The 27354-nt window shown below is 46.4% G+C and overlaps 1 protein-coding gene across 2 annotated transcripts in view; it reads right to left on the bottom strand.

The window, feature by feature from the left end:
• DOCK2 (dedicator of cytokinesis 2) overlaps positions 1-27354 on the bottom strand; it is a 417788-nt gene that overhangs the window by 11760 nt on the left and 378674 nt on the right. For both annotated transcript variants that reach the window (XM_059174267.1, XM_059174268.1), the window contains 10 exons: positions 24096-24186; positions 23174-23293; positions 19518-19607; positions 17567-17671; positions 15421-15562; positions 10841-10922; positions 9618-9702; positions 8729-8815; positions 2671-2847; positions 1181-1264 (listed from right to left, as the gene is read on the bottom strand). In XM_059174267.1, coding sequence (XP_059030250.1) covers positions 1181-1264; positions 2671-2847; positions 8729-8815; positions 9618-9702; positions 10841-10922; positions 15421-15562; positions 17567-17671; positions 19518-19607; positions 23174-23293; positions 24096-24186 — 1063 coding nt within the window. The remainder of the gene's footprint in view (positions 1-1180; positions 1265-2670; positions 2848-8728; positions 8816-9617; positions 9703-10840; positions 10923-15420; positions 15563-17566; positions 17672-19517; positions 19608-23173; positions 23294-24095; positions 24187-27354) is intronic.

Raw genomic sequence — 27354 nt, 5'->3', positions numbered from 1 at the left:
GGACCTGAATTAGGAATCCTTATTTTAAGAAAAGAGGCTGCACCCAATGCTTCTCATTCCCTGATTTCCCTAGAGTAACAAAAACTCCCTACCACAATAGCTTGCTTTTCTTTGCATGGTGACTGGCAAGACGGGAGGGAGGGTGGGAGGGGGAACAGGCAGCTGCCAACTGCTGCCCCCCTGCTCCATGCCTCCTTCCAGCTCCTGCCCTCTGGGGCCCATCTGGCGTTCTGGGAGCTGAGTGGTCTCTGCAGAGCAAGTTTAGGTTCAAGGACCAAGGACAGGGAGTCTTATCCTTTGAAGGCTTCTCGGGGGGGGGGGGGCACCTGGTGGAATGTTTCTTCTCTGGGGAGTAGGAGAGAGGGGGAGAGATAAATAAAGGGAAAGACATGGAGGGAGAAGGAAGGAGGGAGAGAACACACAGAAGAGGGACCCAGAGAAAGGCAGGGAGAAGGCAGGAGGGAAGTGGAGAGAGTAGGATGTGAGGGGCAGAGGGAGGCAAGAGAGAGAGGAGGGGCAGAAGCAAGGAAGGTGTGAGAGAGAAGGAGGAAGGGACAGATGCACAGCAAGACAGAGATGGGAGGAGAGCATGGAGGGAGAAGATGGGGTGCAGGAGAGGAGGGGTGGAGGGAAGACAAAGACAAGCAAGGTGGTAGGAAGGGCAGAGCCGTCCAAGTTTTCTGGTTTGACTTCTGCGGGGTGCGGAATGCAGGCTCTTTGACCAAAAACCCACCAAGCGAAGGCCTCAGTTATTTCCCCAAACCTGATAATCCACCGGAGCCTTATCTGCAACAAACTGTGCCAGCTTTAGGAGGTGGGGGTGGGGGCCAAATCTTCTGTTACCTGATTGGTGTGTGCCAGGCAGGGGGCCTGGCTTTCCTTTCTGTCCCACTGGGGAAAGCCACCTTTCTGAATTCCACATGCATTCAATAGGGCTGTCTAAGCAACACGCAGCAGAGCATGGCTGCCCAGCCCAGCACCTGTGCGGCACCCCAGGGTGCAGGGCCCCTAATCCCAGCCCTGGGAGATATGGATTCAGAAGAAGGGCAGAAAGCCAAGGGACAGGACAAGAGGTTACACTAGGCCATGTCAGCCTGAGACTAGCCGGCAGAGGGGAAGGGAGCAGGGAGAGGACAGGACCGAGACGGGGTGACCCAGCCCCAGTCCAGCTATGCTTTACCTGCCACGCGATCAGGTCCTTGAGGCGGCTCAGTTTTTCCTGGTCCTCTGGGTGATCCCTTGTGTACTCCTCTGTAAAAAAGGCCTAGGGAGGACAGGCAAGCATTTGGGGTTTCCTGTTCATGTGGCGTGAACCCCACAAGCAACCTCTCTGTTACTGGGAAAGGACACCGTTGGAGGGAGCACGAGGTCACGTGTATTTGAATGGGGCAGGGCCCTGTAGGCATGGACTTTGTTTCTTCTTCCTGGAGGCTCAGATCAGAACCCACTGGACAAGGGCCACAAATCCCAGCGAAGCTGTTCTCCAAGTCTCCGGGGAGCAGATGCATCAGCAACACTTGGGAATTTGTCAGACATGTAAATTCTTGGGTGCCACCCAGACCTACTGAATCAGAACCTCTTGGGGGAGGGGGGAGTGGAGGAAGAAGCCCTGCATGGGGTTCTGATGCTCCTTCAAGTTTCTGAGCATTGATCCAGGGAAAAGAACTCAGGAAGGCATCCCCCTGGAATGCTCCCGCTCCCCGGACCACCTCCCTTACTGTGTGTGCCCCAGGCAGCTGCTAGCTCTTCTGGACTTAGGTCCTCGATGTGTATGCCCATACACAGACTTGTGTTATCACCCCTCAAGGTGGAACAAAGCCTTACTGATGATGATTAATGGGAGATCCAAGAGCAGGTAGAAGGACTGCTTGGGTGACTGAAATGACTCTCCCTAAATTATACCACTGCATTGTATTCTTAGTTTTACATCAGCGGAGGACATAGAAAAGATAGATGGGGAATCCATTATGAGATGTATTAGAATGAGGAGTCCTTTTTCCCCTCTGTGCCATTAATGTATGGACTAGGTAAAAGACAGATGAAGTCTCTTTATTCTACTTCAATGCTGGGAAAAGCTATGTCCCTCTGCTGAGAAACTGGTATTTTCCCAGCGGAAAATGTGACTTACATAACTATTGGCTTTTCTGTTTTTGCCACAGGTACCAGGAGGCTCAACATAAAATCTGTGGCTAAAATGTGTGGGCATCTCTGGAGAGACCTTACAGCTTGGATGCCTAGATTATAACTCCCATTTTGGAGTTGATCTCCTAGACTTTCTATATGTTCACATATTCTGGGTTTCATTTCTTTCCATGTGCAGAGGTCATCTAGATCAACTGGGGAAGACATGGGGGTCACACGGGTGGCGCGTGCTTTGATGTGTGGCTCCTATACTTCTGTATAGGGGATCTGGAGTAGGATTCTGGAATAGGGGATCCTAGTGACCCCTGCTCCTTCCTGCCTCAGCAGAATGGGGCACTGAGGGTGGGAAGGAGATGAGAGAGGGAAGGGGTTTGAGGTCCCACCAAGCTGAAGTGTCCCTTCGGGGGACACACAGCCATAGTAAGGCAGTGACCTTCAGCTATATCTACCCCTTGGGCCCTCCTGCCACTGCTCTGTGGCCACGGTGGTGGTCGTGGGCGGGGGTGGCTGGTGTGTGGAAGCCCTCACCTTCTCATACTTGGCAAACCCTCCCATGACAGCGGGGTCCACGATCCCGTTCAGGAGCATGGAGAGCGGGTTAATGGGGAGGCTTTCGTCACTCTGGTACTGGTTGATCATCATCAGAATCTTCTCGTTGGCTGTGGACATGGTTTCGATGGCGTTCTCCAGAGGGCTAATTGTGGTCTGTTGAAAATAAGATCATCAGGAAGAAAGGGCCTTAGCAGGGTGCTTTAGAAACAGATATAATTATTGGTATTGATTTCATCTGGGGTTGGAATGCAAATGAGGCAATCCTCCCGAAGGGGCTGTAACAGGCTCTTGTTGTAATCAGTGAGCTCTCGGGGCTGTCTCCTGTCTAGGGAAAGGCAGGCTAACTTTCTGCTTACTGAGAACGGCATTTCCCTGGGGAGTAAGAGGCAGAAAATCTCAGGCACTTGCTGGGGTTTCAGAGGCTGGGTATGCTCCAAAGAGGGTTTTCTCTTTTCCTTCCTTCCTTCCTTCCTTCCTTCCTTCCTTCCCTCTTAGATTTTTATTTATTTATTTGACAGAGAGGCACAGAGACAGAGGAAACACAAGCACAGGGAGTGGGAGAGGGAGAAGCAGGCATCCTGGTGAGCAGGGAGCCCGAAGTGGGGCTCAATCCCAGGACCCTGGGACGTGAGCCGAACAACTCAGCCACAACTGAGTCACCAGGTGCCCCAGGGTTTTCTCTTCTTACTACCTGGGCAAAACATGCTCCATTCAGCCCCTCCTGTTGTGCAGCTACTGTGTGTGAATTACGATCTGTGTGGGCATCTGGCGATCTGATCACCAGGCCCATAGTAGGTCCTAAGGTTGGTTGTTGTATAAAATGTCACTGCTCCAAGCTGGACTCAATTTAGTTGAGAGGATCAAATGAAGCCCCTTTCCAACACCTCTCAGAAAGCAGTATAAACAGAGTGCCATAAAATGGAAACTGGCAAAATAGTGTGGTTTTCAAAAGATGGGACCCGGAACACAAAACAGAGCCAGGGATCTGCACGCTTTTTCCGTGGAAGGGCCAGATGGTAAATATTTTAGGCTCTGAGCCAAGGACACAACCTGCTATTGCAGGGAGAAAGGGGCAACAGGCAGCCTGTGAGTGAATGAGCCTAGTTGTTACAATAGAACTATTTACCCAAACAGGTGTAAGTGGGGTGCAGCTCACAAGCCAGGGTCTGTGGACCCTTAAACTGAACAAATCAAAACAATATAAATCTCAGCTCTGCTATTTTTTTCTAGCTGTGTAACCTTGGGCAAGTTTTCTAACCCTTCTGAGCCTCGGTTGACTCTAGGAAAACAAGGACAGAGGATAAGAAAACCTGCTTCAGAGAAAGGCTGGGAGCCACTGCTACTAATTCTTGTGGATGTGAGGACAGAGGCCAGCAGTTGTCCTTAAGAAGGTAAGTCTTGCTGGCAGGGCCCAGTAGAGGCTGGAGAGAAGGCTCAAGTAACTGGGAAAGACTTCTTAGAAGTAGGAACCCTACACTGTATCATCAGTGACATGAGGGTGATACTGTGCCTGTCTCACTGGGTATGTAGCAAAGATTGTTTGAGATAATATGACACTCGACTCACAGCAGAGTGCTTTAAAAGTTGGTACCTGCTAATTGTTATAACCATCACTGTGAGAAGGACAGACCAGCCTCTCCAGCCATGCTCTTGGTCATCTCTCTCTCTCTCTCTCTTTTTTTTTTTTATTTAAGATTTTATTTATTTTTTTGACAGAAAGAGAGATCACAAGTAGGCAGAGAGGCAGGCAGAGCGGGGGCGGGGGGGAAGCAGGCTCCCTGCTGAGAGTCCTTGTTTCTGGACACTTTTGAGGATGGCCGCTCTCTGCAGTACGAAGGCCCCAAGGAGTAGACTTGACCTCTGTTTCCTTCTGCCCCCTGCCGCATTCACACAAACGCACGCAAACATGCACACACATGTGCTCGTACACACACAGGCACATGCACAAAGAGGGAAATGAACTCCCGGGGAAGCCTGCTCTGGCTGGTGGGGGCTGCAGTCCTTAGGCCACAAGCTACAACCCATGGTCCCATTTCTGGCAAGCACACAGAACCATCCCCGCAGGGACTTTATAAAGCCGAGGTCTAGACTGAGTTCCAAGGAAAATCTATCACCACCACATGGATCGAGCCCAGCACCACACCTGGATTTCAACAATAGCCTGGCATGTCTGAAACATGCAGGCTTTAAGGAGAGTTATTAAAAATGGAAAGTCCTATTGATTGGCTTTTCCCCTCATTTCTGAAGCTATTTTTGAATCTCTAAGTCTTTAACCTCATTATAGCCATCAGGAACAGAGAATGAAAAGGAAAATTCTTTTGGTTTCTCACCTACGCCTGAGTATATAGATCTCAGCAGAGTTATGGGGGTTCTGCATTTGGTGGGAGGCCTGGATGTCAGGGGCTGATAACAGGAATAAAAGCAATCATCATGCTAATGGGGCCGGCTCCATTTACTGATTGCCTCCAAGGTACCAGCCCATGCTGGGCTTACACCACAACGGGGGCTCTTCTTTTGTTCCCTGGACAGTCGGGGTCCTTTGCCCCAGGAAGGTTGGCTGCAGAGCTGGAGGGAATGGGTTCCTGATGCTAAAGGGAGCTTCCTGACCACAGCTGGTCCACTCTGCTACCAAACTCGCCTTATTATTGGTCCTTAGGACTTATTCAAGTCCTCGAATCTTCGGCCCCTTTTCTAACCTCAATCTCAGTTTCTTTTTAAGCAGTACAAGTGTATAATGCTTGCCCAAGGCGCTGTGAGGGGAAACTAAATTATCAGGGAGCAAATCCTCTGGGAACATTTTTAAGGGGGGAAACGTTGGCTCAAAGATGAAGTGACGGGATCCCTTGCAATCAAGTGGCATTTCATATTCTTCAAGGGCGTGTCCCTCTTTTTTTTTTTTTAAGATTTTATTTATTTATTTGACAGAGGGAGACACAGTGAGAGAGCGAACACAAGCAGGGGAATGGGAAAGGGAGAAGCAGGCTTCATGCCAAGCAGGGAGCCCAATGCAGGGCTCAATCCCAGGACCCTGGGATCATGACCTGAGCTGAAAGCAGTCGCTTAACCGACTGAGCCACCCAGGCGGCCCAGGCCTTTCCCTCCTATCACCCTCCTAAATCTTCTTACGAATCCCATGAACTGCACAAGACAGGCTAAGTTTTTATTACAATTTACCCCTACCTGATCACTTGAACAATTCAGGTCCCATTCTGGGCTTCAGAGTCTATAAGCCAGTAACGGGACTGGACAAGAACCAGGTGTAGGTTTGCACACTGGAGACCCAGAGGTCAAACTGGGCCTCTCATTCAGCCCAGACACAAGTTCTCCTGTTTTTAAGACGTAGTTCAACCAGAGGGAGCGTGCCACAGCTTAGGCCACGCCCTTCTGTCTTAATGCCACGGTTTCACATATTTATGGAATCTTCCCAGGTTAGGAAGGTTTTTGAATTTATAGCCTCTTGGACAAAATGACCTCTACAGTGCCTTTCAGCTCTGAAATTCCATAGTTTTTCAATCTCTGTCTTACAGGTAACGAACGCTAAGGCTCAGAGATATACAGTGTTTGTCCAACAAATACAGCTTGTTAATATCCCCGCTGAAAGGGGTCTCCGAGCCCTTTGTAAAGACTGCATGTTCCCAGGGCCACAAACAAGGAAAGAACCCTCAATCCACAGAACTGACATTGGAATTCTATCGGAAAACACGGATCTGTATAAACAGTACTGTAGTCATGACAATTCATGCAAGAAACAACCGACAACAAGATTACCAATTTATGTAGGACAGAAACAGGTTTTTAGAAATGAACTCACTCTGCAGGCATGAAACTTTCATGTCTGAGACATCCTGAAGTTCTTGGGAACTCAACTGAGGGTGGCTATTAGAGGTAGTTAGTTCACTCCGATCAACTTTTTGGACGTTTTTCAAACCCCTTCTCTCGGAAGGCATCCGGATAAGTGAAGCAAAATAACAGGTTGACTCTTTCCTAACTTCACACTCCTGAGTTCACAAAACAAGATATCCAGCTCAGATATTAAGGATTTCTGCTGATTCACTGAGGGATGGATTGATGGCTTTACCTAACAAATAATCTTGAGCACCAATTATGTGCCCGAGACTAATTTTTGCACTCAGAGATAGGGTAGGGAACAAAATAGACAAAAATCTCTCTTCCTGGAACTGATATTCTAATATGTTATTGTGTTTAAAATTGTAGCTATTAAAAATATCTAAAGCCTATAGGCAAATTATGTCGTCCATTAGGGGGTGATGGGTGCTTTGAGGAGAAACACCCCAGAGGGGTTGGCAGGTGGTGGGACAACAGGGAGTACCGCGGGAATTCCCTCAGCCTGCCCACAACCTAGCTGGAGCAGAGTTCCACCATGGGATAAGACACAGCCAGAGCCAATGGTGGAGGCTACGTACTAGCAGAAAGTTTCTGATTCCTCACCTCAAAAATGGGAATAGTAAAAGCATATATGTCACGGGGTTTTGTGAAGAGGCTGTAAAGCCTTTGATACCCTGCCTGGGACACCTGTCGAAGCTTATCATTTACCAATGTGTCCCCGAATGAAGAGCATGAACAGTTTTTCCTTCGCAGGGTGCTGATGATGTCAGGATGGGTTGGGGACACTTTCCGGAAGCAGAGAGTGAACTTGGTCCAGATGTCTGAGATAGGAGGTGAAAATCAAATCCCACTTCTTTCACTAAAGCTTAAATAATCCACAAACTCACACGGTACGTTGATTTCCTCATCTGTGAAATGGGAGAATAAGAATATCTACTTTGTTGTACTGTGGAGGGAATTAAATGAGGTCACACCTGTGAGCAGCTTAGCACATGCTTGGCAAGAGTTTGTTGATGTCGTCATCATTATGATATTTTCCCAAAGGTCTAGGCCAAGGCTGTGAAAAGGAGATCAGAGGGCCATCAAGCCGCTGGGGGACAAAGGGGCTAGAGTGAAATGGTCTCAAGCTGATACTACAGTAACTTGGCAATGCCAGCCAGATCTTGTCCCTTCTCTTCTCAAGGCTCCAGGTCATTAGTGGAAAAGCTATGAAGTCCTCATGGTGGCCGACGAGGTCCTATAGGATCTGGTGTCAGGCTCCTACTATTCAGCCTCATTTGCCCTGAATCAGATACAAGCATGTTCTGTCCCCAGGGCCTGCGCCTTTGCTGGTCCCACTACTAAAATGCCCTGGGATCTGTAGTATCTGTGTGGACCATACTTCCCTTCCACAAGGCCTTCTCTGGCCACCCCATTTAACACAGCAGCACTCCAGCAGCCCCTTTCTTTTATTTTTCCCATCTTGGTTATCACCATGACATTATTCTACTTACTTTGACTTTTCAGTATGTCTTCCCCACTAGAATGTAAGCTCCACTGGAAAATCTCTAGGTGCTTGAGATTGGGTACTCATTAAATATTAAGTGAATAATGGAATGACAACCTGAGTATGTCCCCACATTTCAAGTTTCCTCACAACCACCCTGGCCGTTTCTTTTGTATCCTGGGATCTGCAAGATCCTTAGCTGTTTAAAGACATGGGAGCCCTGAAGTGTGTTGAGAAGCAAAAAACATGCTCTCTCCCCACGGGGAGTTCAAACAATTGCAGTCTAGCCAAAACTTTGCCTCTGTGGGATTTCCTCTGTCTGAGCCTCATTTTATCCAACTATAAAATGGGTTCACAGTGGGGTTCTGCCGAGGATCCCCAAGGTGCTGCTGAGAGAGGAAGAGATGAGGGTATGACTGAGCGATGGCGTTACAGGCCCCCCGCCTCCCCTCTGCACCCAACCACAGACGCTCCCATTCATCAGCTTAATTATCAGGTTCCGTGTAAGTTTCATTTGCGGGGCGGTGGGTGGGGGGTAACTGGTCTGATGCTTATGCGAGAAATCTGAAAGCGGGTGATCTAGATGGTACCACAGGTCCCATCCTGCATTAGAATTCTAGGCTTTGAACAAAAGCTTGTCACCTTCTTATAGTTTAAAGGGGCTCCTGAGACTGGCTACTCCCGGAAGGCCTGGAGACTTACCTGGGACATATGCACCACCTCAAACCAGCGCAGGATCCCCGGAAGCTTGTAGGCAGTTATGAAGGAGGTTCTCTCGATCCACATCGACTGTCCCATAGGCAGGGGGTGGCAAGGACAGGAAAGCAACACACTTCATGAAAACTGGCCATCAGAGAAGTTTGGCAAGAACCCAGCCAGGCCCCCAAACCTCTCATCTGCCTAGAGTCCAGATGAATGTTGCAGGACTCAGAAACCTACTCCCAAATTACTCTTAAGAATTCTTTCCCAATGTGAAGTTAAAGTTGTCTCTGGATTTAGGCTTGGTAAACCTTAGTCTGGGTCTCTGAATTGTCAGGAATTTTAAGCAATATTGAATGCATCGACCTGTATTTTCTGGGGGGAGGGTTCACAGTGCTATATTCTTAAAGGACCAGTGATTCCCAAAATAGGCAGAATCACAGTCTAAGGTGAAGAGCTGAGGGAAACTTAGAGCCCTTCCTCATGCCAGCCTTGGGAACAAAAGACAGATCCTAGCTGGGAAGCACACAGGAGATGCTGGGGACTGAGATCGCTGTGGCTTCTTATTACTATTTCTTGGAAGGTTTGACTTCATCAACACCCCTGCTTAGCCTGAGGGATCCTATGTTCTGCAAATGCCTGAATGCCCTGTGGTTGAGAAGTGCATCTCACACGAGGCCTGGACTTGAAACTAAGGTCCAAGAAATGAAAACAAACCCAATGTAAAAGACTGGAGAATGGGTGTCACCATATCAATAGATGTTAGTTTTATTTCTTACTGCTTTAGATCAAATGCCCTCCCATTCTGACATTGGCAGGTGCCTGCTCTGGTTGGTAAAGGTCACTGTGGGGGTAATGATCAAGGCTGCTGAAGGGGAGGGGAGATACTCACGGCAAATTCATTCTCAGGGTCGACGGTCCCTTTGCGTACAGGCCGGGAGTAGTGGAACTTTTGCACATAGTTGGATTTATAAAAGCTGCAAGGTAGGAAGAGGCAGAGGCTCCTGGTAGCATGCCAAGCTGCTGACACCAAACCTGGGCTGACCTGGTGCTGTCCAGGGAGGCTCATTACAGCAAACTTCAGGTCGGCCATACCCTTGTTGTAGCATTTAAAGTCAGGTGCTCCTTGCAAAATGATTTAGAAACTAGACCAGCTAGACTAGTCTTATGTCCTATGAGAACACAATACCCCTTAGGGTACCCAAGAGGTTGGAATTCTAGCATTAATGCACACCTGTGACCTCAACGAAGGACTTAGATATGCCTAAGGTCCTAGCCTCATGTCCCAGGAGTATCTTCTAAGGATTTCCCTAGGTGTCCCAAGCACTGCTCCAGCTACTCTTCCTGGATCTCTAGGGAGACTCTCACACTGGGGCCCGCAGGGCATGGTGCTAGCTGTATAGTTGCTATTCTTGCCCACAGAATCTTGCTGAAGGATGAGCGGAGGCTCAGACCCCAGTTGAGCTAGACCTGCTCAGCTTCCTGCACTGGGGCAGGCTGCCTCTCCCGGAAGGGACTGGCCCTTCTTCTCACAAAGTCCTCCTGCTTCCCACTGTCCTCTGCGAGCTCTACCGGGAACCTGGGTCTGAGGCGGGTAAACTGGGCAGCTCAGAAGGGGGTGCCCCACAGACCTCCTGCCTCAAGGCCTTATCTCTGACCTTGTGATGTGGTTCTGAACAGACGAAGACCCGCCTTCAAGCTGCTTCCTCTAATGTCCATTTATCCTAATCAGACCACACCTCTGTCACTGCACAACCTCAACAAATGCTGAAATGTCCCATTGGAAGAACGTGCTCAGAACTATGCTCCCATAGTCTGGCTAGGGACTCCTTGGAACCGACCGCTCTGTCATCTCCAGCTCAGTGCATGTCATTGCTGCTTCCTGAGGATTTGCTGTGCCTCGTTCCTCCCATCTCTGGCTTCAGCATTTTCAAGGGCAGAGCCCAGATGGCTAATGGGGGGCAGGTGATTCTTTCCCCAAGAGGAAAGAATCTTTCTCTGGCTAACCCAGAGAAAGAACTGGAAGGGCACCAGGGCTTATCTTGCCACTCGCTTGGCTTGGCAGCCCATGGCATTTTCTTCCCCATCCCTCCTTCCAGGGAACTGGGGTCTTACTTTATTATCTGGTCAGGCACTGGCTTATTCTTGAACCTTGGGTGTTCATCCAAGACCGGCTGGACAGTGAAACACTGGATGTCTGGGATTCCTGCAGTTAAGGCTCACATACCATGTTGTCGACCGCAGGGACAGTTCCAAATATAGCAGGTCCCAGGTGAGACCTGCCAGGACAGCCCTTCTGAGGCCAGGTTTGATTGAATGACTGACCTCAGGTTGCTGGCTGCCAACTAAGTCCTAATGACAAGTTAGTAGTCACTCTGGTCCTTAACAGAACTGCTTATCATTTGCAACTTTATCCCAGGGCTCAGCCCCTGCTAACAGTTGGTTGGTGGTCCTTAATCATCATCATCACTATTTCTATATTGATGGTAATATCATCTAATGAATGTGTAGTTCTCAATCAGCTGCAGAACACATCTCCCCATGGTCTCCTTGCTTCTCGCCAATTCCACTGAGCAGTGTTATTCATGTAAGTCATCCCCTTTCCTAGATGAGGACATCAAAGTCAAAGAAGCCAGCCTAGTTGTTGAAGGTCGCACAGCTTGTGAGAAGAGGACAGAGATTTGTATTTGATCTGTTAACGCCCCGGCTTGGGGTTCTTTCACTCCAGACTCCAGTGTGGTCCTTTCCCAGTGGTACCCTATCACCTGGAGGCTCATTAGAGATGGTGAGTCCCAAGCCTGTCCTCAGACCTACTGAATCAGAGAAGTTTCTTAAGATCTTCAGGTGGTACATATGCATCCTTAAGCTTGGGAAACACTGCTTTAGAGCATGCAAATAGATATCATTTTGCATTCCAAGTCTGAAAGCTTGAAAGTAACTGCCTGTGGCAGGATTATAAGGCTGTGTCCAGGCTCAGAGGGAAACAGTTCTATGATTGATTAGTGATGCCTGACACAGGCACAGGCGGTGAGAGCTTTATCTGCCTATTCTAGACCTTTATTCATTTTAAGCTGATAACAGAGCAATCCAAATAAACAAACCCAGTCATCACTGGTCCTCTTCCCTGGCTCCTGCTTCCCTTCCTCTGCCTTCCATGTCTCCTTTACTCATCTCTCTTCCTCAGGTATCCAAGTACTCTTGTAAGTCGGCATGAGTGTACAAGTGGGATGAGTGTACTTGGATACACGCATCCCAGTGACCACCAGAACTCCAGAAAACCTCTCCTGAACCTCAAATTTCTGCCAACTAATAAATCACAAACTCTTCTTATTGGCATTCAAATACATCATACTCTAATATGATCCCAACACATGTCCCACCATTATCTCCGGTTACCCAAAAGATTCTTCTATGCCCTTTGCTTGAAATATTTTCTCACATCACCCCCTCTCCCTTTGAGCCCTTGAGGCAAATGTGAACTATGACAGGCTCTGTGTGCTCTCAGTTTACCCCAGTCAGGTGTCCCTTCCTGCCTTCGACTCTTCACAGCATTTGTCTGTACTTAGGACTCTTATCTCTCTAGCTCCCTGTCTTCTTCTCCTCCCAAGCCCTCCCCACCACACTGTGAGCTTTCTGATGGCAGAGGCTATGATCCTTTCACACGGAAGAAATGGCTAAAATATAATTCCAAGTTAAATTCAATTGTTCCCCTCTGATAAACTCAGTCCATACTAATATGCTGGGGATTTAATTGTTTTACCTCTGGAGAATTAAATGGGAGTCCCTCAGAGAGAAAGAGAGAGAGAGAAGGGGGTGGAGAGGAGAGAGAGAGAGAGAACCCAATGCCAAACCTCACTGGAAGGATTTCTGTAATATTCAGGAAAACTATTTTCTTTCTCAAGCCATAGAGCCAACAGCCTTCTCTGAGAAGGAAACCACGTTGGTTTCCACTCTAACTCATTTATATATTATCTCTGGCTGCTCTCCCACTACAACAACAGAGTTGAGTAGTTATGACACAGAGGTCACACAGCCACAAAGTCTAAAATATTTCCTATCTGGTCCTTGACATAGAAGTTTGCTAACCCTTGCTGTAGAGAAGGTTCTAGGTCATATTTACTGATATTAGCAATTGGCCTTGGCCCAAGAGGAGAATCCAAACCTGTCCTGGGGAAGCTAGGGACACTGGAGCCCTCAAATCACGTTCAGGAGGACATATGGCTAGACTGTCTCACTACATATTGAATCTATGCATGGAACTGTGACCCCAAGTTCTGGACAGGCAGAAGATGGGAGATAGGAGACGAAGACACCTTTGCTGTAGATATCTTCCCCTACTTGATACTTAAATGAGAAGACATGAGAGATGTCACCCTTCTAAGCTGCTTGTCAGCTCTACTAGAGAAGGTAGGAGAGCAGAGCAATAAGGGCTCAGATTTTGGCAATAGGCAGACATGAGTTCAAATCCTAGCTCTATTGGTTCCCAGGACCTTGTGCAAGCTGCTTACATTTTTTTGAGCCTTGGTTTTCTTATTTGCAAAATACAGAGTCATACTCCCCAACTCACAGGATTGCTTTCAGGATAAAATGAAACAATGCATGAAAAATGCCCGGTACATGGTGAACAGTTAATAAAGAATATTCTCTTCGTGAATCTTGATGAAAGTGATGGCATTATAAAAAGAATACAGACTTGGAAATAGATCCTGGAGTTCAGATCTCATCTCCATCACTAACTAGGTTTGTGCCCCTAGGAAAATTACTTTACTCTCTGCCCTACACATTCCTTCCTTATGAACTAGGACAAAAATAATACCCATCTTAAAGAGTTTTATGGGTGTTAAGGAAATAATGTTTACAAAGCGTTCATTCTCATGCATGGCATGAAGAGGACATTTAGCGAATGTCAGCCCTTTATCCTTTTCCACCTGATTCCTGGCACTGAATCAGTCCCCCAGATGATGAAATGGCCCAGTAACACATGCTCTCCCTTCACCCCAAACTACAAGACCACAGAGCTAGTCCACACCACAAGTCCACTGAAGAAGGGCCTCAGTACTAATCTATCTCCGCTCTAACCAAAACTGCATTTGTAACCAGGCAGCCCCAGGACTAGTTGCATTTCCTCTTGCAAATACCGCGGCAGAGCAGGCATGAAGGGCAGGTGAGCATAATGAAAAGGTTACAGATGCATATTTATCACCCAAGGGAAAAATATTTGGATTAAGGTTCGGCAGACTTAGCAGACCAGCCATGCGACTTGTCAACTCCATTTTAAAGGCTGTAACTTAATTTTTGCTACGGGGTGCAGTGCAGGGAGCTAGTGTGGGTGAGCGCCTCTCCACTCAGCTGTCTGCCTGATCCTTGGGTTCATACGCTCTCTGCCCCCTGGAGTCCTGTCCTGCTGCGTGTCACCTCCAGTCCCTATGAACACCACTGCCTACCCAACCTCACTGGCATTATCTCGTGTTTCCTGTGCCCTCCTCTGCGGACTCCAATGAGCTGGCTCCCTCCCTGTGTCCTTTCTTCCTTCTTGTCTCTATTTGTCTATCTCTCTTTGCTTTCTCTCTTATTCCCCTTGTCTTTGCATTAATCACAAGGAATTTCTCAGTGTCAGCTTTGTGCACCGGGGCAGGCTGGGGGAGGGGTACTGCCGTGAACAAGGCAGTGCAGGCCTCTGCCCTCGCAGAGCTTGCAGTCTAGCTTATGTTAACCTTTAAAAAGCACAAGAAATAACACAGTGAGATCAGTTCTCTAAAGGAAGCAAACAAGGTTTGAGATACGAGGCTCATGAAGAGTTCAGAAAAGGTCACTTTACATAAGTGAGTAGGAGAGGCTCTTACAGGAGATGACACCAACTTAGGGTCTGATGGGTGAGAAAGGAGCTAGGGGAAGGGCATGGCTTGCAGAGGGAACAGAAGATGCACAGGCCCAGGGGGAACCGGCTAGGTGTGTTAAGGCAACAGAAATGAGGCCACTGTGGTCAGAGGGGCATGAGAGGGAGACAGAATCACAGGGAGGGGTCAATGACATTGGAGAGGCAGGCAGGAGTCAGAGGGTCACATGGTGGACAGCCTACTGGCCTCACCCAGGAGTTTTGATCTTATATTAAGAGCAATGTGACAATACTTCAGTTCTTGGAACCCGCTGTGCTCCTTCTGACTTGAGGCCTGGGCACATAAGAGTCCTTTTTCTCTGTCTGGGCCATTCTCCCTGCCTCCCACCAGCCTTTGGTTGGTTGCTAACGTTCAACATTATCCTCCTCGAGGAAGCCATCTCTGTCCACCCGATCAGAGTATCCTGCATGGCCTCCTCTTGGCATTAATCCCATTTGTATAAACACAGTTAATGGTACAATTAGTTGTTTGGTGTCTCTTTTACTTGCTAGACTATAAGCTTCCTGAAGGTAGGATCACTTTGTGAGTGTGATCGTCAGCACCCTGCACAATGACTGGCACAGAGGAAGGGCCTGATTGTATTCATTATGAGAATGACTGAATGAGTGAATTGGTCAATGAATGCAACATTTAGAGTTTCCCGAGATGGATTCTTTGGATCCCACGTTGGACACTAAAATTGGCACCACTACCATGATTCTGGCAGCAGCTCTAAGCTCCAAGGTGGGGCTCTGTGGGCTAAAGTCCCAGCAGAGCTGCCTCTGCCTGGACCCTGGTTGGGCCATTCTCCAAGGATACACTGGCCTGGGGCATTCTTGACATCATCCCCAGGGGCAGAGGTTGTGTTCATCTTCTCTGCATTGGGGAACTGGCTCATCAGCTGCATCTGGAAATCTTCTCTCCGCTCATACTCCTTCCCTCGGTAGATGAATACTTTGTTCTGCAGAGAAAGGACACGCAACAGAGATCTCAGGGCCCAGGCTTGGAGAATGTGATGCAAGCAAAGCTGGGAGGCTTGTGACATGAGCACAGATCTATGATGACTTCCTGTAGATCTCTCTCCTTTCTGCTTCCCCACTACAGCAAGAAGCTCATTTCATTGACCTAGGCATACCACTTCTTTCAAAAGTTTGATTCTAAAAGGAGAGGGGATCATGGGTGCTGAGAACTTCTTTAGATTGTCTTATGGACAGTTTTCAGAATTATTCCTCACTTTCCTTTTGATGTGTCATACCTGCTCTTCTGATTACATGACCACAAAACGTCCCTTCTGCCTTTCATGGGCCATGTGGGCTGGACCTGCTGGGTGGAAGGTCCCAGCATTCGGGTCTTTCATCTCATGGCTCCTGGTTTTAGATGCACAGAAATACACTCTTTATTCTTCTTTGACTGTGTTAGCCTCCTCTAAATCAGTAGTTTTCAAATTGGGGGTAATTTCACCTCCTAAGGAATCCTGGCAATTCTGGAAGTATTTTTGGTCATCACAGCTTGGGGAAGGGAGAGCTACCAGAACTATGTGGGTAGAGACCCAGGATGCTACTACATGTCCCTCAATGCAGAGGACAGCCTCCATAATGAAGAATAACCTGGTCTAAAATGTCGCTAGTCCTGAAGCTGAGAAACCCCGTTCTAGACTGTATCTGTACCATCTGTGCCACCTCTAATGGTCTGGAAGTTCTTCGGTCCAAGCCCTCATCTGTCACCTCTGCATTTTCAGTGCTATCAAATCTGAGGGACTGACAGATGGGCCTCAGAAACTTCTAGAAGTTCAGCTCTCCAGGCCTTGCTCCATACCTACTGAAATGGGATCTATGGGAGTAGGATCCCCAGGGCATTCTGATGAACAAGCAGGTTTGGGAAGCCACCTCTGTTCCATCGAGGAATGTCTTACTATCGATCTCTTCTGCAGGCTATGGTGCTCCCTCCCCTGAGCCCACTCTGATTCCTACATTGACTGGTAACAATGAGAGACTTATGTCCTGGACTGGACCTCAAATCAAGTAAGGTCAAAGATCAGATTTGCTGTTTCTTTTGTATCTCCTTGATCTCAGAATTGAACCATAGGCTCACTGGAAGGTGTCCTATAGGAAGGAAGCCTATAGCTGACCTAGTCCAACTCTCTACATGATCAGTGAATAATCCATAAGAGCACTGGTTCAGAAAGTATGTTCCAGAAACATCTGAGGGTCTCTGGGACCCTTTTGGGACCTCATAAGACCAAGGAATACTCTTCATAACAATGGTCAGCTGATATTTGCCTTTTTCACTCTGATTCTTTCAGATGTAAAGTAGAATTTTCCAGAGCCTGCATGATGTGTATTATCATGACAGACTGAATGCAGACACAGGTATAAGAACCTAGTTGTTCTCTCTTAATCTAAACATTAAAGAGATTTCCAGAAATATGAAACAATCTTACTGTTTGCATACATTTTTATGGGAAAATGCACACTATTTTTCATAAAGACACAAGTTATATTAACATAACTTGATTGATTATTTTTAAATACATGGATAAATATTTTAAAATTTTCTTAGTTTTAATTTTGGATATGGTAAATGTAGAGAATCTTTAAATATAAAGTTCATGGAAAAATTCAATAATTTTTCAGATAGAAAAGAGATTCCTGAGCCCAAAGGGTCTGAGAATGCATGCTCTGCCTTGCCTACTGGGTAGCAGAGGTCCTCCGGCTCTCTTTGAACACCTCACTCAAGAGGCAGCGAGCTACTACCTCATGGGGCAGCTCTGATTGCTGCACATCTAGAGAAACATGGGGTGCCTGAGAATGGTGATGATGGAAGGGACTGGGCGTGTGCTGGGGGAAGGGCAGCACTCGGAATCTGGAGAGAACAGAGTTTGAGGATAAGTAGATCCTCAAAGCACAAAGGGACAACTGAGAGGCTACAGGCCTCTGGCCTGGGTCTCTGTCACCAGCACACTCACCCGCAGAAAGGAGGGAAATCCCTGGCCGTAGTATCCAACGGCAAAGTAGTCTGGCTTGGGCCTGAGGATTTTCATGATGTTTTCATAGAATTTTGCCTGCTGGATCTGGAAGGAGAAAACTCATAACTTATAACAGCATAGATGCACACCAAAGGCACATTCAGTTCAGAGAGACCACACTTGAGACATGACCATTATACCAAGATGCCCAGTGCACATGTTTGCATGTCCGTGGATATGTCTATAAACATCACAGCAATAGCTGTATTTACCCTATACCAAGTTCCGTATTGAATACTAGCTCGTTTACTTGCATCATCCTTGTAACAATTCCCAAGTATCGTATCTGTTTTGCAGAGAAAGAAATGGTGTCTCCTAATGCAGCGAGTAAGTATGGGGCTTAATCCAGCCAGCTGTCCAGAGTCCCCTTGCCACACTGCTGCCCCTCCCAGGCACACCAGGCATGTGTTTATGAGGCTCTACAGATGCACAAATATGCCTGAATATAGATGGCTTCCTGTGTGTGCACACTTCACGTATTTCATCAGTTCTGAGAGGTGTGTGTTTTCATATGTTAACATCTCTGAAAACAGTTTACATCTTACTTTATATCTACTAGCATCTTACAATTGCTATTAGCTAGACAGATATCATGACAGGGTACATGAAAAGAATACCACATCTCATGCCGATGGCTTCTTACATTTAACACAATGGAGATAAATGTGCGTGGACACAAGCCTGTGCAGCAGAGCCTCAGAGAGCAGATGTGCACGTACATCAGCAGGCACATGAATCTGTACCATGTGTGTGCATACGTGAGATCACATGTGTGCCATGTGCACACACATAAGCATGTGTTCCAGGCACATGCATGTGTCCATGTGTCTCATGGGTACGTGTGTGTCCCATGTGCTGTGCATACATGTGCACACATTGCACGTGTGTTAGGTGTGTGCACGTGTACATAACTGTGTACCGGACATGTGTGTGCATGTGTACAAACGAACGTGTGTTCTGTGTGTGTATGTATGCACACAAATGTGTACTGAATGTGGTGTATGTACATGAGTGTGCACTCCATGAGTGTGTGTCTGGTGCAAGCACATGAATGCACATGTTGAGAAGGCATGCGTGTCTCCATGTCTGCAAACATCTATGTGGATGTACATGAGGTAGACGTAGTGTCTTTTGGTGTGACTGATTGTGTGTTTGCATTGCATCTTACACACAGCACAAACCGCTAACAGCTCGGCTGTTTTTAACAAGAACACTGTACTCAGTACCAATTTCCCCCTCAAAGGAGCCATAAATCATCTCTCCACATTCTGCCTCTTGCTTTAGAGTTTCCTGGACACAGTTGGACTGGTCTTTCAAATAGGCCAGCATGGGGCATCGGGGTCCTGGGTCTGAGGGAAGTGTCTGAGCAGTAGGAGCAGCCAGGGTGTCCTGCATTGTCCCTACAGAGGCCACCTCCCCACCAAGCCCCGTATCTGCAGCATGAGCAGGCTAGGCTGGCTTCCCCCACTTTCCACTCACCCCCACCAAATCACCAGCACCGAGGAGCTAATGGGGAATGGCCAGATGGGGAGCATTTTAATGTGATTTATCTGTTAATCAGAAAGCACAAATTTGCGTTTTTATTTAATTGGCTTAGTGATTTGTGGGGATTTTACTGCAAATGTAGCCCAGTGTTTATCGGGTATGCAACAGCAGCGGCTGCCCCAGTGCCAAGCAGGTACTTACCACTCCATCCGGGAAACTGTCACTGATGAGTTTTCCCAGAATACTCTCTCTGGAAATATTCCCATCTGGAAGGAAGGCTTGCAGCAGCCTTCCTCAGCCCAGGCCCTACTTCCAGTCCTTTTCTGTAGTCCTGACCCCACCTGGCCTCCCACTTCCTCTCGCCAGCCTCCCTGGGGAGTCCGAGGCCCTGGGCTCCCAACCTTACCAGGTTCTGGCTCAGGAGCTCATAGTCAAAGATCTCCATCTCATACTGTTCCGCCAGCTCCTTGCACAGACTGATGGCTTCTTCCCACATCTATAGGAAGGTCATGGACACAAAGGTTAGGAGGCATCTCCAGGCTTGCAGAATCTTGCTGAGGAAGGGACTTGCGGCAGCATGCCTCCTGGGACTGCAAGCCTCTCTCAGACCCAGGCCCAGCCCATGCACAGCAAGCCAGTTACCTCACAGGGAGCATGACCCTTCCTCGGCCCCGCACTCTAGTTTTGTGACAAATAATGGAGCAGTCAGAGAAGAGGATAAATACTTTAGTTGCATGCTCTTTGGTTCTTCACAGCTGATCTGGGAGGTGACTGGTAACATCTGCATTTCCCAAGTGAGAAATGGAGGTTCAGATAGACAGAAACACTGTCCCAGGTCACACGCCTGACCAACAGCTGGGCTAGAATGCACACCTGGGTGTGACCTGAGGATTGTCAACTATAGACCTAAGGTTGGACAGCAGGTCTCTAGAACTTATTCATCTCATGTAACCAAAATTTTATACCTGTCACTTCCTAATGGGGTTATTTGGAGTGTATGAGTTGGGAGGGGCTGTATAGAGGTGGGGATGGATCTGGAACTAGAGCATAAAAAGAGTGATTAGAACTTTCTGTAAGGGGCACCTGGATAGCTTAGCTGGTTAAGTATTTGACTTTTGATTTCAGCTCAGGTCATGATCTCAGATTTGTGAGATTGAGCCCCATGTTGGGTTCCGCACTAGGCATGAAGCCTGCTTAAAATTCTCTCTCTTCCTCTCCCTCTGCCCCACACCCCAGTCCCTCTCTTAAAAAAAAAAAAAAAAAAAAAAAAAAAAAAAAAAAAAAAAAAAAGAAGTTTTTGTAAATAGGTCTTTTCCATTTGAAAAAAAAATGAAAAAAAAAAAAAACAAACCCTGGATATAGGGGATTTTCTGGTTTCCTCTGCTCTTAGACTGAATCCAATAGATCATCCTTCCATCTTAGACTAAAGGGGGTCGGGAGCCTCTGCAGGGAGGCGGGTGAGATGCAGAGTGGGCTGGAGATCTGGCAATCTCAAGGGACACCCATCACATTTCATATTCAGTTTAAAATGGAAAATGCATCTAAATGAAGAAGCTAGGGGAGGTGGAGAAGGAGAGAGGGGAGGTTGCCAAAATGTAGTGTGTGCTTTGTAGCAAAAATGCTCTCTCTGCATCCAAGCATAAAAATAAATAAAAGCAAGTGCCGAGTGGAGGAGCCACGGCTGTAAACCCGTGGACAACTTAGTGAAGGGCATAAAAATGCTTTATGTGCCAGGAGGAACCAAGTCTACAGACCAGACTGGGCTGGGGCTTTTCTTTTCTTAAGCCTGACAGGAAGATGGTGATATAGTCCTGGGCTGGGTCAGGGGACTATCTGGCTCATTTGTAGGTATTTGCCAACTTCCTACCATAATATGCCAGAAATGCTCTCCCCATGTGTTAAGAGACAACTAAGGGGCCAGGGAGGGAGTCAGATACCTTAAGATTTCTCCCTGAGTCTGCCCACATGGTCACTGGGACCTCTGACAGTCACTCATCCCTCTGAATCTCATATAGTAACTATGGAGCACCTGCTGGTTTCCAGACTTGATATTCCATACAGTGATGGGACAAACGTAAATATGGAGAAGACACAGTCTCTTCTTCCATGAAACACATGTGGGTAAAGATACACATAAATAGATGTGAGAACTGGGTTTTAAGGGATATACAGGAGTTCACAAGTATTGACAGGTCGACTAATGGAGGAGAAAGCCCTTGTGTGTTTCTGGAGCAGTAAATCTCCACTGTGGAGAAAGGAAGGTAAAGGGATGCTGAAGAGTTTGGGCTTGTTCTGGAAACTTCCACAGCAGTGGCTATCAGAGTAAGCTATACCCATCTGTTCCCTCTTCTCTGCTCCCAAAGTACCTTGGCACTGACTTTCCCTCCCTCATCCTCCATTATTGTACAACTCCAAAGGGTACTACACAAAAAAGATCATGACTGGCATGTCTGTTTTGCCACTAGATAATAAGCAGCTGGAGATAAGGGATGGTGTCTTTTTCCTCTCTGCTCAGCAGAGAGTGAGTTGAACTGGATACTTTGCAGAGGATAAAGTTCAACATGTCCTTCTGAGCGTTCACACTGTTATGGACCAAATTAGCTGTAAACAAATCGTGAGCTCTGCCGTGATGCCAGTAGGGCAGAAGGTTCCAGAAATGGCAAACTCTTTGCCCTCAAGAGGCTTATAATTGTAAATTATCAAAACAGTCTTTCCAACTGCTCAGCTCCTGGGAATTTATAAGCCCTTCTACAGACATTACCTCATTTTGTCTTTCCAGGGAAGGTGGGGAGATCAGGCTAAGACAGATACGATGAGCGGCAGCGACAGAACAGACCAAAATTAAGTCCATTAAATTATGTCCCCATAAGCTGTAAGAGACCTTGTAATTCAGAGGAGAGGGAAAGCTGCAGGTAAGCTGGAGGACTCAAGAAAAGCTTGATGGAGGAAGTGGCCGAGTCACTGGGGCCTTGAAGGCAGAAGAGGGTAAAGGTGAGAGCTAAAACTTAAGAAGATAGGACTAGTTGTTCGACATGTGCTCTCTCACCTAATTTGCACAACAACACTAGGAAGTACGTACTATTAGTATCACTATCTTGGGTGGGAACTGGAGTCCCTAAGAGGTCAAGGGAACTGTAGGTAGTAGAGGAGTAAGGTTTGAATCCAGGAAGGAGCCTGAGCAGTTAGCCGACCTGCCACATCTCCTGTAGGACAAATGGATGCATTTGGGTTGGTGCTTCCTGAAGACACCTGGAGACTGGGAGTGGGTAGCAGTTGGTCTGCCTAATCTCTTAACCAAACCCAACCAAACATTTTGTCCTTACTGTTAAAAATCAGTGATAGCATCATAGTGTCATTCAGTTACTTGATTCATTCACTTGTTCAACATAAATTTATTTGACCTCACATGTCAGTCTCTGTGCTTGACAATGGGGATTCAGCAGTGGACAAGTCTCTGTGTTCATGGCATGCTAAAATTCTGTTTTGTCTAGGTTGGTCGGGGAAAGTCATTGAGGACGTGATGTCTGAGCAGAGCTCTGAGCTGTGAGAAGGAGCCTGTGATGGAAAGCTATGGAGAAAAACGTTCGAAGGTGGGAAAAGCAAGTGCAAAGAATCCGATGTGGAAAGGAGTGTGGCATACAACATGTGGGAGCTGGCAGGGATGAAATAGGGAAGCAGTCAGAGGACAGCTCACATTGGCCCTCACAGGTCATGAGCAGGATTGTGTAACCATTCTGGTGGAATGAGGGAGAGCCATGGGGATGACGGTAAACAGGAGAATGATGAGATCCAGTGTATGTTTAATGATCCCCATTTTCTGTCTGAAGGATGATCTGTTGGAGGCAATGGAGGAAACAGGCAGATTGCTGAGAACCCATTGAGTAGCCAAGAGAACAATGGACTTGAATCAAGGTAGTGAGAAGGTGGAGTCAAGTGATCAGACTTAGAATTGGGAGGGAGAGCTGACCAGACCTGTAGATGGATGGGGTGCAGAGTATAGGAAGGAACCGACTTTCCCATATCTAAGGTCACACAGAGAGAGGAAAGACAGGGACAAATTACCTTTCCTTTGTCAAAGTAGCCTATGATGATCTCATAGAGCGTCTCCTTCAGCTGTCGGTGAGTCTGGGGGTGTTGCTGGCCTGTCTGCATGACCTGCGAGGCACACTGCTCATCCGACCACTGAGAAGAAAAGACACACGAAGTCACCCAGGGCTGAGAGGCAGCCAGAGGCAGGTATCTTCCTCACTAATGAGAAGCAAGAGGAAGCCCTGCCAGCACCTCTGCCAGCTTGCTCACCACCTTGGCTGTGAGTGGTTAGAGATTTGCTGGGCTGCAATAACCATCTGGGAAGTGCCTCCTGATTTTTGCCAAGTGGTGCTTATTTGACTCTCTCTTGGCTCATGTGTATGATTTGTAGGTATTTTCTCTGAACCCCTATAAGACAGGGTCCCAGCTTTTCAAAAGCCAAAGGAAATCCTTTAGATATTGTGCAGTTACAATACTGTTTTCAAGAGATAGAAAACAGCTCACTGGGCATGCTGATGATTTATAGTTGATTTTTGGATGTTATATAAAATTGTAAAATATATCTTGTGGGGGGGCGTTTATTGTTGTTGCTAAATGTGAATGTCACTTGAAACTTTATATGACCAGGCAAAGCAGTGTAGAGAAGTAACTGGCCAGGTCAAGAGTTTGGGGACAGAGCAAAACAAAATTTATTGGCTAACTCTTTTTTCCATTTCTTTCCTTTCCTTTCCTTTCCCTTCCTTTCATATTCCTTTCCCTTTCTGTTTCCTTTTCTTTCATCTCTTTCCTTACTTTCCTTTTCTTTCCATCTCTTCCCTTCCTTTCTGTTTTTCTCTTTCTCCCTCATTTTCTACCTCTTTTTCTCTCTTTCTCTATTTCTTTCTTAACTCTTTAATTTGTTGTTGGGGCCTCATAGAGATCCTAGCACAAATCACTTTCATTGGAAGGGCAGTACCTTGAGAAGCCAGGTATGGAGAAGGAGTGTGTAGGCAGCCTCTGTGTAATTTTCACAGTCCAAGTGAAGATCACGGAGTTTGTACAGGTACCTGTGCAGGGAAATATGCTAGGTTACCAAGTTCAGTGACAAGGAGGCAGGAGGTAAGGCCAGGTGAGAGTCATACAGAACAACTAGGCACCACTTAGGATCACAAAGGAGTCCTCCATTTTCGATAATCAGCTCCTCCTACATGGGCAACGACAGCAGCCTTTAGTGTTAGTGAGATACGTCGTGTGTGAGAGGTAGCACGCTAAGTATTTTGAAAGCCTTAGATCATTTAATCCTCGTGGCAACCCTGGGAGATGGGTTTTTTGAGAATTCTCACTTCCAGATGAAAAGACTATGGCCTAGAGAATTTAAGTACCATCCCAGCCAGTATGCAACTTGATACTGAAGATTCTGGCCAATGCAATATGACAAGTAAGGGAAATTAAGGAAGGCAAGATGAATAACTCATCAGAAGTTTTGTGTTAGGACGCCTGGGTGGTTAAGCCGCTGCCTTCAGTGCAGGTCATGATCCCAGTGTCCTGGGATCAAGTCCCGCATTGGGCTTCTTGCTCAGTGGGGAGCCTGCTTCTCTTTCTCTGCCTCCGCCCGCTACTCTGCCTGCTTGTGCTCTCTCTCTCTCTGTGACAAATAAATAAATAAAAATCTTAAAAAAAAAATTTGAAAAGAAAAAAAAAAGGTCTTGTGTTAATAATTGGAATAGCTGGAACATGATCCCAGGCTAATTGTTTCCAGAGCCTGTGTTCTAAACATTGTACCAGTCCAGGAGAATGAAAAAGCCACAGCACTATAAAGGACAGCTGTCTTCAGTGTTCTCTTGGTATAAAACAAGTGTGTTTTCTGGTAAGAAAAACAAGTGGATCCGGGCCTCAAGATTGGATATCCATGTGGAGACCTTGAGCAGTCAGTAGGAAAAATACACTATTCAACCACAACCACATTTCCATCTTCTCTCCCTTTTCAATATGAAGTTCCGGTTCTGAACCCTGGGATGACTCTACATTTCAAAAATTCATGTGTGATCTATGTGGTGAAGGAGAGGTCTGTGGTACCATGAGAACAGAATTCATCTAGGTGTAGAGAGGAGGGACTTCTAGAAAAAGTTTCTATAACAGGGCAGTTGGGCTAGGATCTAAAAGTAAGAGGATGAGGGAGAGATAAATATCCCAGGTAGAAAGATTTGCTCTTTCATTCATCCAACAAATGGGTACTTTATATGTCATATCAATTCATCCTCCCAATCATCCTTTCATAGATAAGAAAAGAGATTTGGGGCCCCTGAGTGGCTCAGTAGTTAGGCTTTGGCTCAGGTCATGATCACAGAGTCCTGGGATCAAACCCTGCATCAGGCTCCCTGCTCAGTGGGGAGTCTCTCTCTCTCCCACTCCCCCTGCTTATGTTCCCTCTCTGTCAAATAAATAAACAAAATCTTTAAAAACAACAACAACAAAAAAGAACACAGATTTAAGTTAAAGTAGAGCAAGAAATAGGTGGAATCAGGTTTCAGCATCAACAATTTCTGCCTTTACAATCATGGCCATTGCACTCTTGTCCCTCACTTTTCTTCCCATCAATCAGAGCTATCAGTGGAATTACATGTGGCTTGCATATAGGGAGTGTTGAGCATATGTTCTACCTTTACATGCTCTTATAGGTTTCTTTAGAGGTTTTCTATATGCATGGTGAATCCTGTCTTATATCTTCTTGCCCATCCTTGGTCCCTTAAATCCCTAGATGACTGGGTTCAAAAACCTTTAAGAGAGCAGCCAGAGGGACAGATTTCCTGCTACATTCAGCTACTTGATCAACAAAGGCACCCTCTTCTCTCCTTTGCCAACTCAAGGATTTGGTGATCTACTATAGATGCCAAAGGAAAACATCCTGATGGACCTGACCAGGGATTCAAGCTCAAAGACCTACACAGGCCAGATGGGCAGCTTGAGTGAGGTAAGCAGGGTGAAATTCAATGGGGAATGGAGACAGAATAATGGCCAGAGTACTCCAGATTTGTCAGGACAGAAGGAGGGCACAGTGTTGCTACACCTTCTGAGTTTTTTAGAAGAGGGAAATTCTTATTTTTATGTAAAATCTCTAGATTTTCAAATTTTGGCAACCAATTTAAAAATGTTTTTAAATACTATGCCTGCCAAACAGAACAGGTTTTCTGACTATACCCTGTTACATTGTTTGGTTTAGGCAAATGCAGTTTTCCTAGATTACAACAGAACTCAAATCTCCAGAGCTTATGGAGATCTGGGGCTCACCATCTGTGTTTCTAAAATGGGAAGGAGAGAAAAGAGGTTGGAGGGATGGATCTATGTGCCAGACACTTTACCTATAGCATCTCATTTAATCCTCAAAACAGAAGGTAGAATGGAAACATTCTATAAGGGGAAACTTCAGCCTGGAGAGACTGGGTAAATTTATCAAGGGTCACGGAGAAGACAAGGTGAAGACCCCAGGCCCTTTGGACTCCATAGCTTTGTACTGCTATAATAAGCCCTGTCTAGTGATGTTATAAATACTGTCTAAGCTTAGGATAGCCTATGGAATTATCTTTTATCCAAATGATAGTTCCTATTCCTGGAATAATGCTAAACTAAGTACCTAAAAATATCTGCAATAATAGCAGAGTAGGTTCAAACTTGGAGTCTCTGGCCATTGACAGAATGGGTCAAAAGACTTGAAAATGCTTGTCAAACTTCCGGACAATTTCTCTCTGTGGGCTCTTGTCTCACGAGGATATGTGCAAGACAGATCTTGGGCACAAAAGACATATGTCTAAAAATTTTGTCATTGTGCTATTTATGATAGAAAAAAGTTGGAAACAACCTAAATGTTCAACAATATGGGACTGGCTATATAAATTATGGTATATTCTGGAAAGAGAATTTTATAGTTTCATTAAAAATGATGTTGAAATTCATCTGTTGACATGAAATTCTTGTCAAGCAAAGAATAAATTATGAGCAATATGATCTCATTTTTGTAAAAAATATGCACGCATAGAATTCTATCTATACATAAATATAAAAGGGTCTACAATATGTATGGATTATGGTAGTTTATGTCATTTCTTTTGTTTTTGTCTATATTTTATAAGTTTTTTGTTGCTGTTGTTTTGGTAATAAGTATGCATTATTTTTGTAATGAGTAAAAATAACAACAACAACAAAAAAAAACCTTGGTGAAAAAAAATATGAGATTCTGA

Source organism: Mustela lutreola, chromosome 5 (assembly GCF_030435805.1).
Source record: "Mustela lutreola isolate mMusLut2 chromosome 5, mMusLut2.pri, whole genome shotgun sequence".
NCBI lineage: Eukaryota > Metazoa > Chordata > Mammalia > Carnivora > Mustelidae > Mustela > Mustela lutreola.
This window is presented reverse-complemented; position numbering and strand designations above follow the sequence as displayed.